General features: G+C 36.7%; 5 protein-coding genes across 5 annotated transcripts; 1 reads left to right on the forward strand and 4 right to left on the reverse strand.

Annotated features, from left to right (window-relative positions):
- Positions 732-3,953, reverse strand: LOC109124599 (COP9 signalosome complex subunit 2-like). Its single transcript, XM_010474786.2, has 10 exons — positions 3,782-3,953; positions 3,532-3,624; positions 3,351-3,429; positions 2,476-2,716; positions 2,316-2,390; positions 2,093-2,227; positions 1,777-1,964; positions 1,448-1,516; positions 1,284-1,374; positions 732-1,201 (listed from the first exon to the last, which is right to left on the reverse strand). Exons 1-10 carry the CDS (start codon positions 3,789-3,791, stop codon positions 863-865), a joined length of 1,320 nt encoding a protein of 439 aa, XP_010473088.1. The 5' UTR covers positions 3,792-3,953; the 3' UTR covers positions 732-862.
- LOC104752597 (cytochrome P450 705A5-like) lies at positions 4,541-6,590 on the reverse strand. Its single transcript, XM_010474787.2, has 2 exons — positions 5,657-6,590; positions 4,541-5,575 (listed from the first exon to the last, which is right to left on the reverse strand). The coding sequence occupies exons 1-2, from the start codon at positions 6,572-6,574 to the stop codon at positions 4,943-4,945; spliced, it is 1,551 nt and encodes a 516-aa protein (XP_010473089.1). The 5' UTR covers positions 6,575-6,590; the 3' UTR covers positions 4,541-4,942.
- Positions 6,767-8,568, reverse strand: LOC104752598 (cytochrome P450 705A5-like). The gene is made up of 2 exons (XM_019237990.1): positions 7,555-8,568; positions 6,767-7,492 (listed from the first exon to the last, which is right to left on the reverse strand). The coding sequence occupies exons 1-2, from the start codon at positions 8,464-8,466 to the stop codon at positions 6,839-6,841; spliced, it is 1,566 nt and encodes a 521-aa protein (XP_019093535.1). The 5' UTR covers positions 8,467-8,568; the 3' UTR covers positions 6,767-6,838.
- LOC104752599 (proteasome subunit alpha type-3) lies at positions 10,597-13,288 on the reverse strand. The gene is made up of 10 exons (XM_010474789.2): positions 13,050-13,288; positions 12,869-12,908; positions 12,476-12,559; positions 12,239-12,312; positions 11,940-12,026; positions 11,747-11,831; positions 11,614-11,660; positions 11,167-11,232; positions 10,956-11,046; positions 10,597-10,872 (listed from the first exon to the last, which is right to left on the reverse strand). Exons 1-10 carry the CDS (start codon positions 13,151-13,153, stop codon positions 10,801-10,803), a joined length of 750 nt encoding a protein of 249 aa, XP_010473091.1. The 5' UTR covers positions 13,154-13,288; the 3' UTR covers positions 10,597-10,800.
- Positions 13,854-14,709, forward strand: LOC109129557 (calmodulin-6-like; the record flags this gene model as incomplete). The annotated part of the gene is made up of 2 exons (XM_019237858.1): positions 13,854-14,012; positions 14,510-14,709. Coding segments are annotated over exons 1-2 (276 nt in total), but the record flags the coding sequence as incomplete, so codon positions are not given.

A 14,714-nucleotide genomic window follows, 5' to 3' on the forward strand; every position in this document is an offset into this window, starting at 1 on the left:
AGTGTGTTGTTCATGTGTTGTAATTAGCTTTCTTATGTGTCCAAGTTCTTCCATTGGTCACAACTCACAAGAATATTAGGACAACATTTTTAATCACTGACTAAGTTTGAACCGAATATGATGAAGATCATGTTAATGTATCTTTAAGATTTTGGATATCATAAAATATTTATAGATTCATATAGTTACGATCTCGAAAGTGTGCTCCATTGTCATTGCTTTTTTCATAAAAATGGGTTTGATAATATAATCACTTTTGACTCCACTTACTTCCATTATGTGATAAATGTCCTCTTTTAATTGATGCTGCACCATTTAGTCTATAAACACTTTATCACACAAAACTAAAATGAATTGCTGTCAAATTAAGGAGTAAAATAAATAAATAAACACTTTAGATCAAGTGGATCAAAAATAATATAGTTAATTCAATCAGTGGCAACTGGCCCACTGGAACAGTGTGTGTTAACAGTCAAAAGATCCTAGAAAGATCGACACATTAAAAAAAGCTAATTAAATTATTCGAACCTAATCTGTCTATCGCTCTCGTTCAGTTTTGTTTAAGGGTTTCAAACATAGCCTAATTCTTAATCATTGATAGTTGAAAAAGACATCCACGTTATTTGTAGATGTTCGGTGTATATCATCAATTCATCATCGCTTCGCTTGCAATTACTAACTAATGTTGTTAATTGCTAATAAAGTTAAGAAAGCAATTTCAAACACGAAAATTTAGTAACTTGCAAATCCTTTTTATGGCATTGAAGTGGGTTTATCAACTTCATCAAATCCAGATATGTGAAGAAATAGATAATCCACAAATCCAAAACACAAAAATCTATCCAAAAGAGAGGTTGCAAAATTAACAGACTCGGTTAGTGATACTTGAAGAAAGAGACCTCAGCTGTGTGTTCCATTTATCAACCGCCTTATGCAATTTCCTTCCATTGGCACTGTCACCTCTCAGCAAGTAACGGTTCATTTCGTCAATGTGACCATCGATTCTGCTGTCCAGTATCAGCAACACTAGCAACTCCGTCACATCCTTCTCTGGCACGTTCAGTTCCTTCGATATGAACGGGATCCCTATCCTTGTGTATGGCTTTATCAGCTTCAGCAACACTTGTGTTCTCACCTTCTTCAGCAGATCTTCCATGTAGTTTCTGATAAATGGATCATCCATTATCGTCCTCCGGTTACTCTACATTCCAAAACGATTACATGAGTACCGTTCTGAGATATAATGCCAATTTCTATGATCCCAATAATATTTCACTTCTTACCTTCAGTATTCTCTCAAACTCTATGATCTCATTTCGTTGATATGCTGCTATCAAATTTGTCATTGCCAGGATCTCAGGGTCGTTTTTGTACCTGCAGAGAGCAACCCATAAAGCAAAGAACCAAAACGAGTGTACAATACAAAATATTTAGGTAAATGACTTACGGCTTTGCCTCTTGGCCATCAAAAGGATTCACTTCTGACTCCATCAGCATATTCGCCAGAACAAGATACCTTTGCAAAGCCAAAAGAAAGAAAACAAAGATCATCAACTCTAACATGTTGGAACCTCGGTCACAGCAAGATACTGGACAAGAGTAATAGAAGACCACATGCAGCTAAACCATGTCCCCAAAGTTAAATCTAAACAATACTGCATTGCTTTATTCATCCATAATATCTTTTATCCTTACTAGCAACATGCTAATAATCAAATGCCCAGAGGGTATCAAGTAGGAAAGGATAAAGACATGAGAAGGTACGAGGAAACATACTTCAGGCACTGGATACGTCTTTGGTTGCCAGCTTCATCATAATTCTTAAAAGCTTCAAAGAAATCTGTGGCTGCTTCAGCCCACTGACGCTCTGCCATGTGCATTTTTCCACCACACTCCCGGATTATACCCATGATCCTAGGATGAGGTATAGCAGATTTGATGGCTAGTGCCTTCTGGTATAATTGCTGCATCCATTCACAAGTGTTGTTGCATCTCAGTCACAAAAGCCAATAGAAAGTATGTAACAATAAAGTTGTTGAATATCCAAATTATTTTGACGTAAGGTAAAACCCATATAGCAGATGATGTTTACCTTAAGCTTCTTGTTATCCTTTGTTTCAGTGTAAATTTGAATTTCAATTGCATAAACCTCAAGCAACTGACTTCCTTTCTTCTGATCATCTGTTCCATCTTCTTTTTGGCAAGATTTATGGAGTTCCTTCAGAATCTGGCTTACAATAAATAGCTGTTAGTGAACATACTAAGATCTAAACATAGTTAGCTTCAATCAATAATTTGATTAAACCAAGTTATACCTTAGTCATTCGTCTGTATTCACCAATGTCAAACCAGATGTTGCAGAGTTTTAGATTCGTTTTGAACCAGAGTCTCTGCAAAAAAAACTAATAAGTCACATCTCCGAACCATTGAGAAGAAATGGGTAGCATATGTAAAACGAAAAACTAGTTTCCAGACCTCATTCTTCGCCTCTTCAAGGGCTTTCAAAGTGGTCTGATAAAACTCTTGCAGCAGGCCAGTGTTCTGGCTAGCAGATCCAGAGACGAAATCCATAATATTGTTTATACATTTTTCGCTGTAATTCCTGGTAACCGCTGACTTGATATATGTAAGCATCTCTGTATAGGCTTCCATCATTTCCTTGTACTTACCTAGACGATAATAAATCTTCACAGTCTGCTTAAGAGCTTTAAAACCCCTGACAAGAAACAGGCCATGGAATGACTTGAATAAATTAACAAAATTTGTAATAGAGTCTGAGGCATATTAGGGATACATGAATAGCAGACGCAATGAATCTTAGGAATGCTGGCGTTTTATGAGAGGTGCAAACAAAAAAACAGCCTAGATGGACAAATATAACTTGACGTAAACCAGGAAAATCTCGCAGGTAAGCTCAAGAACATAACTAAAGAAAAGGGTCAAATCTGAACGCACCCACCGCCCAAGTTAAACATGGTCAATAACCTCTTTGGTTACAACTAAAGAAACTATATGACATGATAGTTTATCAATAGCAACAATGAATCTTAGGAATACAGACTAAAGGAACAAAAATTAACTTGACATAAACAAGGAAATCCTTGCAGGTAAGCTAGAGATCATTAAAGGGTCAAAAATCTGAATACACCCATAGCAAAAGTTCAACATAGTGGTACCCTAACACCCTCTTTGAATAGAATTGGTCAAGTTGTAAATCAGAAAGAGCATCTCTGTCTGTCTCTTCCATCATGGTGACACACAAAACCCAGACACAAAACAACAAATCTGGTACTCACAAGATCAACAACAACGCGAGCAAAATCACTAAAAGAAAACACATGGGATCTTACCAATCAGCCTTGTCTGGTTCCATCTTAACAACCTCAGCAAACCCAGAAAGAGCTTCTTCAGGTTCAGTCTCAACCATACCTTCAAGAACCAAAACACTCTTTCGAATCAAGATTCAAAAATCGCAACACAGATTTCGAGAATGCGCATAAACACACACAAACAAAAAAGAAAAAAACGAACCTTTAGAGTTATAATATTGATTCTCAATGTCAACATCTTGTTCCTCCTGTTCCTCATCAGAATACACGAATCCATAGTCCTCCATATCAGCATCTACACCAAAATTTGAAAACCAAATCAGTAAAAAACCCCTTTTTTAACAACTACAAAACAAACCCTAACGATTCGTAACAAAGTAAGTAGTCGAATTCGGAAACTTCAATCAAACCCTAGATGGTTTCAAAGTAGAATATTAAGGGAAAAACAAGACCTGAAGCCATGACGATCCGATGAAGAAGAACACCAGACGATGATTAGAAGAAGGAGATTAGGGATTTTTTTCTTCGGATTTTAGATTTTTTTTTTGGCGAGTTACGACGACGCAAAAGGGTTTTGTGAGGGAAGTAGAAGAAGAAGAAGAAGGGTGGATTTGATGATATTGGGCCTCCGACTCCGAGTAAACAATGTATTATATAGTCCGAATCATTTATAATTTTATATAGACATAAATAATGAATAAAAAGTTTTAGCTTGAAAATAAATTATTTTGTCAATGGATCTTGTAAATTTTAAGAAAAATGTTAAAAAAAAAAAAAAAAATTTAAAGTTGACAGATGATTTGAGAGAAAAGGAAGAAGAAAAAATATGGTATAGTTTAAGGAAAATTAATTTAAAAGAAAAACACAACACACATATAGTTTTACAAAATGGGAAGAAGATCATAAAAGTTAATATAAACAGGAAATTTAAAAATTAAATAGTAGTCTTCTATCATACAAAAACGTAACAAATCTAACAACTCTTTATAACTTTTTTTCCTTTCTTAATGATTTGTCTCCAGATAAGAAATTTGGAAATAAATTGCCAACATCAAAAAAAAAAAAAACCCTCCAAGTTCTCAAAGGTTGAGGACAAAAAATTTAGTTCTCAAAGGTAATTAAAAAGAAGAAGAAATTAAGTAAAAAAATATTTGTCTGAATGTAAAATTATTTTCATAATCAAAAAAAAATTGTATTACAATAAGTGCAACTTAGAGAGTTTAGAGATTTGAAATCGAACTAGACTTTACATGCTAAGGGTATGAAACTAGTAAGGAAGTCCTCTTTCATACTTTATTGGTCCCTCGATTTATCGTAGATTTGTCGATGATACGGGTAAATTTGGAGTCAAGTTAAATTAATAGATCTTAACTGGTATATCAAACTGCTAAACTAAATGTTTAAATTATAGTCATGACTTAGATTGTAGGTTTGTTAGTTGTAGATGCGATAATTTATATGACCAAAAGTAAAGATACTCTTGTTTACACAGCATGAAGTGTACGAACTGTTAAAGTTTGATACAAAGGCCAAAGTGAAACAAGACCAACGGCAACGGTAATCATAAACCGGAGAAGATGTGAGATTAAGAAAAAAAAACAAAAAGTCAAGAACTAGGAATCTGCACAGTTGAAGTTAAAAGGAACATGGTTTCGAGGAACAAGCGTGCACTTAAGAGGATGAGCCATGGTCAACGTTATTTTACCAGCAGCTTCATCCATGTTGACCTTATCTCCTTTGATCTTCCAATCAAAGCATTGCACCATCACTCCAATCGCGGTTCCTACAGATACATAAGCTAGATTTACTCCAGGACAGCCTCTCCTCCCGCTCCCGAAAGAAATGAATTTTAGGAGCTCTTCTTTTTGGTTTGATCTTGAAGAATCAAGAAACCTCTCTGGTTTAAACACCAGCGGATCTTCCCAGTTAGCTGGATCTCTCATTATGGCATAACCATTAACAATAAGTTTTGTTTTCTCCGGTATATAAAACCCACCGATCTCACACCCTTCTTGAAACGTCCTTACCAAAAGAGGGGCCGGAGGGTGCAATCTTATCCCTTCTTTAACGGTTGCTTGCAAGTAAGGGAGGTTTGGTAGATCCGTTTCTTGAATCAACCTTGTCTTCCCTACGACAGAATCAATCTCTTCTCTCAATTTCTCAAGAATGTAAGAGTTGTTCATGATCTCGCCCATGATCCACTGTATAGTGTACGTCGAAGAATCAGTGGCTGCAATGAAAAGATCCTGCAATAGCATACGTCTCTAAGTAAAGAAAAATACAATGATACGTGTTCGCTTGGGTTCTCAAATGAGGGGAACATTTACCACAAACAAGGACTTGATATGGTTTCTAGTGATCTTATACTCTGCGTTTTCGTCTCCACAAGCTTCCAACAAGACATCCATCATGTCAGAACCTTGATGATCCTCCTCCAGTACTGTCTCTTCGTATTCCACAAGAATCTTTTCCAACACCTCATCAAACTTGTGAGAAACATCCATTAACTCCTTTTCGAACAGTGAAATCCCTAGCTTCTTAAGCGGTTTGCGCAAGATGGCCGCCAAGAAAAGCTTCTTCGTCAAGGCATCTGACTTGGTCACCAAGCCTCTGATACACTCTGCTTCACCGTCCTCCTCTGAGAAAATTTTCCCCATAATTATCTTGCAGATGCTGTTGTTGACTAGCTTCATAACTTCCTCGACAATGTCAACACTCTCCTTCTGCATCGCCTTATCTAATAGGTTTAAGTAAAAGCCCTCTAACTCTTTTGCACGGACGCCTTGTGATCTCTCGAGTGCTTGAGGTCCAAGGAGCTTGGTGACGACAAGCTTCTTCATGAACTTCCATTGATCTCCGTAAGGTGCTGTGAAGATGCCGAGAGAACTGAAGATGAGAAACCCCTCGTTCGTAGGGAAGTTGCGAGAGGAAACGTTTACGTCTTGCGACCTAAAGATCTCATAAGCTATTGAGGAAGAAGAAACGAGCACTATGGGAACATTGAAGACACGGAGATAAAGCATAGGTCCATACTTGGAGGAGAGTTTCTGTAAAGATTTGTGGATTAGAAGAGAGAGGAAAAGGTGAAGATGGCCAATGATCGGTAGAGATGGAGGGCACGGAGGCAATCTGAAGCCAACCTTTGGTTTCTTGAAGAAGAGAGAGTAACAACAGAGTAATGAAAGGAGGCAGATGAAGATTAAGATGAAACAATTTTGATAGTCAACGTTCATTATTGCTCCCATTGTTGCTCAAACTGAAAAGGAAATGAGATGAAACAGAGTACTGATATATAATATGACAATGCTTAAAGTCTTTGTTTTTAAAAGAAGAACGTGGAATAACAGACAGATGGAATCTTTTCTTTTGAATAATAATTTCTGATAATTTTGGAAAAAAAAAGAAAAACTTTAAATAATTTTATTTTTACACCGGACCATAAGACTTTTTAACCAAAAAAAAAAAAAAAACAGAAGAAAGTCAAGAACTCATAATATACAATGTAGATTCTACATACTTGAAGTTAAAGGGATTAAGGTTCGAGGAACAAGAGTGCACTTAAGAGGATGAGCCATGGTCAAGGCTATTTTTCCAGCAGACTCATTCATGTTGATCTTATCTCCTTTGATCTTCCAATCAAAGCATTGCACCATCACTCCAATCGCGGTTCCTACAGAGACATAAGCTAGATTTGCTCCAGGACAGCCTCTTCTTCCGCTCCCGAAGGGAATGTACTTAAGGAGTTCGTCTCTTATCTCGTCTTTTTGGCTTGATCTTGAAGAAGCTAGAAACCTCTCAGGCTTAAATTCTTGAGGATATTCCCAGTACTCGGGATCTCTCATCATAGCATAACCATTTACAATAAGTGTTGTCTTCTCTGGTACATAAAAGCCTCCGATCTTACACCTTTCTTGAAACGTCCTTACCACAAGAGGGATTGGTGGGTGCAATCTTAGCCCTTCTTTGACCGTCGCTTGCAAATAAGGGAGGTTCGGTAGATCAGTTTCTTGAATCAACCTTGTTTTCCCTACAACGGAATCAATTTCTTCTCTCAGTCTCTCAAGAATGTAGGAATTGTTGACGATCTCGGCCATGATCCATTGTATAGTGTGCGTTGAGGTGTCAGTGCCTGCAATAAAAAGATCGTAAGGTAGAAAATATTTCTTAGTGAAGACAAACCAATCGTGTTCGCATAAGTACACATAATAGATATATGAACATTTACCACAAAGAAAGACTTGATATGGTCTCTAGTGATTTTATACTCTGCGCTTTCAACTCCATAAGCTTCCAACAGCTCATCCATCATGCCAGTACCTTGTTGATGCTCCTCTAGTTTCTCTTTGTTTTCCAAAAGAATCTCCTCTAACACCTCGTCAAACTTGCTCGAAACATCCATTAACTCCTTTTTGAACAGTGAGTTCCCAATCGCCTTAAGCGGTTTGGGCAAGATGGCTGCCAAGAAAAGCTTCTTCGCCAAGGCATCTGACTTGGTCACCAAGCCTCTGACTCTCTCTGCTTCACCGTTCTCCTCCGAACAACTCCTCCCCATAATCATCTTGCAGATGGTGTTGTTAATTAGCTTCATAGCTTCCTCGGCTATCTCAAAGCTCTCCTTCTTCATCGCCTTATCTAATAAGGTTAAGTAAAATCGCTCTAACTCCTCTGCACGGACACTTAGTGACCTCTTGAGTGCTTGAGGTCCAAGGAGCTTAGTGACGATGAGCTTCTTCATGGACTTCCAGTATTCTCCGTAAGGTGCGTTAACATAGCCTAAGGATCCGAAGAAGAGAGACCCTTCGTGCATAGGGAAGTTGCGAGTGGAAACGTTAACATCTTGTGCCCCAAAGATCTCATAGGCTATTGATGGAGAGGAGACGAGAACAATGGGGACACTAAAGACGCGAAGATAGAGGAGAGGTCCATACTTGGAGGAGAGTTTCTGGAAGGACTTGTGGGCTAGAAGAGAGAGGAGGTGGTGAAGATGGCCAATGATCGGTAGAGACGGAGGGCTCCGAGGCAGATTATAGTCAACCTTTATTTTCTTGAAGAAGAGAAGGTAAAAGAAGATTGAGAAGAGGCATAGGAGGATCAAAATGAAGAAGTTTTGAACATCAATGCTTACAATTGCTTCCATTGCTGCTCAAAGTTTTAAGGTAGATGAAACATAGTGATTAATGAAGAATCCATGAATATATAATGAATGCTTTTGCTTTATTTATTACCGAAATAAAATGCTTCTTTTGTGGAAGAACGTCAAACAATGAAATTTTGGATATAGTATTTTCTTATATCAATCAATTTAGAAGTTCCGTACCACACTAATGAGCAAATTACTAATTTAATAACATAGTCAAACGTATCCATGAGTACAATCTGATAATGCTTTACGTATAATCTAAATTACATTATTTGTTTTTGGGAGAACGTGGAATAGCCGACATATGGAATCTTTTCTATTATGTTATATGTAGATAGTAATCAATTCAGATCTTTTTTACTACATTCATGTTCAAATCATACATGTTCATTTTGAATCTATGTATATGTATATAATTACAAGGGAAATACCATATAAGATATTACTAAACTAAGTTTTGTTCTAAAAGTACCACCACTAAGTGTTATTTTCAAATATACCATTACAATTTTTTTACTCAAAAAAACAAATTTTGAAAGGTTTATATAATTTAAAAGTTTGAGCATTTGGTTAATATTTGGGTAACGATGAACGGATGAAGTTCCAGTATTCTCCGTAAGGTGCGGTGACAAAGGCGAAGGATCCAAAGAAGAGAGACCCTTCATTCGTAGGGACTAGGGAGGTTGCGAGTGGAAATGTTAACGTCTTGTGCCCTAAAGATCTCATCAGCTATTGAGGAAGAGGAGACGAGTACTATGGGGAACGTTGAAGATACGAAGATAGAGTAGAGATCCATACTTAAAAGGAGAGTTTCTATAAAGACTTGTGGATTAGAAGAGAGAGAGAGAGAGGAGATGATGAAGATGACTAATGATCGGTGGAGACGAATTTTCTCGGAGGAAGATCATAGCCAACCTTTATTTTCTTGAAAAAGAGGCATAAGAGGATAAATATGAAGCAGTTTTGAACGTCAATGCTGACAATTGCTCCCATTACTGCTCAAAGTGTAAAGGTAGATGAAACATAGGGAGTATTCATTAATCAAGAATCCATGAATATAATGAATGATTATGCTTTATTTATTATCTAAATAAAATGCATATATCTTTTTGTGGATGAGGACGTGAAACAATGGGAGTTTGGATCTAGTCCTTTTTTCTTCTTTCTTTTTGACTTCGATCTAGTCTTTTCGTGTACCAATTAATTAATGTTCCCTACCACACTAATGAGCAAATAATTTTATCACTTTCAAGATGGCAACTTGCAACATCAATTAATAAGTATTAGGATGAATCCCGCACCATGAGGTATTAAAAATATATATATATATATAGGTTGAGTCTCGTGCAAGCACGAGATTGTTATATTGTAAATTCATGGTTGACGACCCTAATAAAAACCACTAGATTATTGTCATGGTAACTTTAAATTAATAAATGACAGTTTCAGAAGTAAAGTGTTCTATCCCTATACTTGAAAGAAGGAAATTATGAACCAAACCAAATGTTTAAGTTTTATACAACAAAACGAGAGGTTACCAATAAACCGGGGAAGATGTTTAAGTATGAGACCAAGAAAAAAAAAACAAGAAGTCAGGAAATGGGAATCTGCATACTTGAAGTTAAAAGGGGTTAGGGTTCGGGGAACAAGAGTGCACTTAAGAGGATGAGCCATGGTCAACGTTATTTTTCCAGCAGCCTCATCCATGTTGACCTTATCTTCTTTCATCTTCCAATCAAAGCATTATATTGAACCAATTAAAAATTTAAATTCTAAGTGTAAATCAAAACGGTGTTTAACGTGCTTAGTCAGATGTATGGCTATCACGTGGTAACTGGACAGTGTAAAACAACATCGTTTTACTCGGGTGCATTTCGTATCTTATATCGCAAACCATGTCGTTTACTATTGGGGTTAAAATTATAATTAAGAGTTTGTGTTATGCTCATTCCATTGTGTTGCTGGCGTCAACAGTTAACTATGGGCTATGGCTCCTCAGATGATTTCCCGCAAGATATGCAGGTTTTGCATTGCTTTTGTTTCAGATTAAATGAAGCATGCATAACTTTTATTCCCTTTATTCTAGTTCTGGCTTGCTTCCTCCTTCATACGGTGCCAACTCCGATGGATGTTAATTCAAGAACACAATTATCAAATGAACCTACTGGAGTTATCGTAACAACTGTTGACAGCAATAAGATTAAAGACTCCGATGGTTCATGAGAAACTGCAACAACTGACCCTCCAGACAAAATTCAATTCAGAGTACATACGAAACACCAGCATTAAGAAAGATCTAAATTCACGGCAATCCTCAGTTTTTCCTCAGTTTTAGTCAGCATCCATCTCCTCGAGCGCAGTTTTAGCTGCTGTCTTCGCTTCTTCCAGAAGATCATCAGGGACCTACGATGAGTCAATTTTTTATGGTTCATAAACACTTCTTTAAATCACACATCAATAAGGAAGCATTTATAAAGTTTTTTTACCTTCTGATGCTCTCGTTTTGACTCCTCGCATATCCAACTCATCTCCAGTTCAAAGGCCTTGTCCTTGGCTTCATCGTGTAGCTTGTAGATGCTGCACAAGAAAAGTCACATTAGTCTTGCTATAAAATGAACCTGGTTATAAAAAGCACATGAGAACCACAAGAGTTTACTAATGAAAACGTGTGCATGAGAGAAGCAAAGCAGTACTCACATTTTTGCCACCTCGATAACGCCTTCTTTGCATGTCATCTCAGATAAATTCAATTTCTCAATTTCCCTGCAAGGAATCCTCTGATCCATCAGAACAATTGTATACCCTTGCCGTTTTGATAACTATATCTATAACCCTTTAGTTGAAACAAATTCCACACAGGTCAAAGGCGGCCAAAAGCTATACAATCCAGAAACAACTGTCATAAGGTTCTTATACTTCATACATTCATGGAGAATCATCAGTTTTATAAAGTTAAAATTCATCATTATCGAGCATGGAAGCTAACCTTATCCTTCAAGTTAAATTTATCACTTCGTCTAATTAATTATAAAGTTAATTAGCATTTCCTTTGGAAAAGTTAAATTGATCAATCCTAGTGGTACTTCATATACCCTTCCTAGAAAATACTAGGATAAAACCAAAAACATTCACACTGTAGCTTACGTTTTGGCAGCTTGCTTTCCTTTGCCAATTGCCGCACCAAAATATCTCTGCAGGAAAAGAATCCATATGATGACAGATAAAAATGACGTAAACTTTAAAACTTAAAGAGGGATATCTACGAGCAGAAACTTACATATGATATGCCTGATGGTTCAATCATGTACAGTTGAGGTCCATCTCTGTCATAACCTCCAAGAATGACTCCACAGCCAAAAGGCCTTAAAACCAAAAAAAAATCGTCTTAGGAGAAATGCTTAGACAACTAATAGAGAGTACACAAAAAAATCATTTCTTATAATTCATTCAAGTAGATGAACTGGACAAACCTGAGCCACCAATAGAGAGTACACAAATGTACATAACTTGCAACACGCTCAGAAAGTTCCTTCACAGGTACAGCATCGCCATAAACACTAAATTATCACAAGTGAAAGTAGAGTTGGTTACACAGTTGGGGAACAGTTATGCAAAGCTATGCAGGAAGAAAGGCGAACATACACATTGACATCTTATCCCCATATATTTTGAAATTTAACTAAGAGAAACATCCCCTTGAGATAAGCTGAGCTATAGGAGTAAAACAGTTATTTCATAGTAATAAATCTAAGATGTTTTCATTTGATACCTCTCATAGCTTCTTGCTTCAGATTTGGCCCGGGCAACAATTTGCCTACCATCAGCTGCAAGCCCAGCAACAGCCTGACATGACAGAAGTAGAATTCCTCATAATAATGAAAACAAAGAAAACAATATACGAACAGACTAAACACGGTGGTAACTGGAAAACTTGAAAAAATACATATGTCCATAGCAGAAACTAATTTCCTAATAGTTTAGAAGAAAAAGGAAAAACAAAACATACCATGCCAGCATGACGATGAACAGAATGGATTCTCCTGTTTGAACCTGGTAGCATCATCTTTGACGCAATAAGTTTCTCCACACCCTAAAACCAAAACCCCCAAAAGATAAAAACACTTAGCAAGACCATTCCTTTATCAAAAGAAAACTGTGTAAATCTTTACAAAACCCAAAACTAACAACAGATTCTCAAAATGGACTGTCAAGTGTGTCATCTTCAGTCAATATAATTCCAAGGATTTTATGTCAAATTAAAGCTACAGAATCTGATAACATAATACTTCATTGGAAACTGAAACATACATCGAAATTGAATTAAAGAATACGAGCAAGAGAGACCAAAACCACTATAACGCTTCAGTGAAGAAAGTAGCAAAAGAGAGAAGAAACAAACCATTACAATCCCGTCTTTGCACTTGATTCCAACAACAGTCCTGCGGAGAAAGAAAAAAAAAAAGCCCTAATTCGTGAAGGAGGAGGGGATTCTCCATAACCAAAAAATCTTAAAAATTTGAAAAGCTAAATCCGATCTAGTCAACGGAGAAATCGAAGAAGAAGATGGAGAAGTAACTAACCCACTGTTGTCAACAGCTTTAGCGGCGTACTCGATCTGGAAAACACGGCCATCGGGAGAGAAAGTGGTGACGGAGAGATCGTATCCAGTTCCAATGCTACTCATCTTTCTCGATCTTTTTTTTTTTTGCTCTGATTTCTCCTTCTTCTTCTTCTTCTTCTTCTTCGAGTGATTTAAGCAGAGATCGGAGAATGGGGTTTTCTTTGTTCTCAAGCCAGCGAACCCGAAGCTTTTGGAGCTCCGATTCTGGGCTTTTTTGGATCATTATAACGATTCGGGTCGGATACTCGAGTGGGTCGATTCAGCTTACTAACGGGCTTTACTTATATTTATAATTTGGCCCAGTATGTTTTTTTTTTTTTTAGGAGTACCATCTTACGGGCTTTACTTATTTTAATTAAAAACTTCCGTCCATTTAAAAACTCTTCAACGACATTTTCAGTGCAATCAAATCTACAAATATCGATTGGTTTACAATTTTCTATTCCTCAATTAAATTACACTACAGTAGTAAACACAAAACTTTTTAAGTAAGAAAGCGCTAGGCAGATCCTACTTTACTTGTATTTCGTTGTGGATAATACGAATTTTTGTCGGCAAAACAACAAATACATACTACACCCCATTCATCATATCGTACATTGGAATAAATACATCACTTCCATCTTAAACAAACAAAAAAAAAACATATAAAGGCCCAGTGGAAGAATATAATAAAAAGAATCAGATTCGAAATTGCTCTAATTGGGCTTAATGGGCTTTTCTCTTTCCCTTTTCATCAGCTTTATAATTCACACAACACCTTCATCTCTAATTTACACACACACGTTGATTCCTCTTCTCTCTTTCTCGTGTTCTCATCGTTGGCCTAAAACAAGAGAAGCAAAAATGGCAGATCAGCTCACCGATGATCAGATCTCTGAGTTCAAGGAAGCTTTTAGCCTATTCGACAAAGACGGAGATGGTTCCTTCTCTTTCTCTCTCAGATCTTTCCTCTTTTCGATAATTTTTTTTTTATCTAAGCTTTCACTTGTTTTTTTTTTTTTTTTAATGGTGCTTTGAATTTACTTAGTCATGGCCTAACGAATTTAATACTTTTCTTTGTTTCATCATTGGATTCTGTGAATATCACATTATGCTTCGATTTGGCTTCGATTTTTTTGAATTGCTATTGGATCTAATCTATCACGATGATGATTATCTCATACTGAATCGAGTTTTAGTTTTCCAGATTTTGCTTATATAGTTATGAGAATTGACTCAAATCTTTAGAATCAACCGATGTTTACAGCCGCTAATTGAGTAATCGGAGTAGATTATAATTATAAATTTGAAGATTTGGTGCTTAATTGATTCAGTTATTAAAGTAGATTACAGTGTAATTTGAAGATTTGTTTTGTGTTTAAATTAGTAGCCTGATTTGAGAGAAACGTGTGTGTGTGTGTGTATGTGTTTGATTAGGTTGTATCACGACGAAAGAGCTGGGAACGGTGATGAGATCACTAGGACAAAACCCAACAGAAGCAGAGCTACAAGATATGATTAACGAAGTTGATGCTGATGGTAACGGAACCATAGACTTCCCTGAGTTTCTCAACCTTATGGCTAGGAAGATGAAAGACACTGACTCTGAGGAAGAGCTCAAAGAAGCTTTCAGGGTTTTCGA

Source organism: Camelina sativa, chromosome 16 (assembly GCF_000633955.1).
Source record: "Camelina sativa cultivar DH55 chromosome 16, Cs, whole genome shotgun sequence".
NCBI classification, from domain to species: domain Eukaryota; kingdom Viridiplantae; phylum Streptophyta; class Magnoliopsida; order Brassicales; family Brassicaceae; genus Camelina; species Camelina sativa.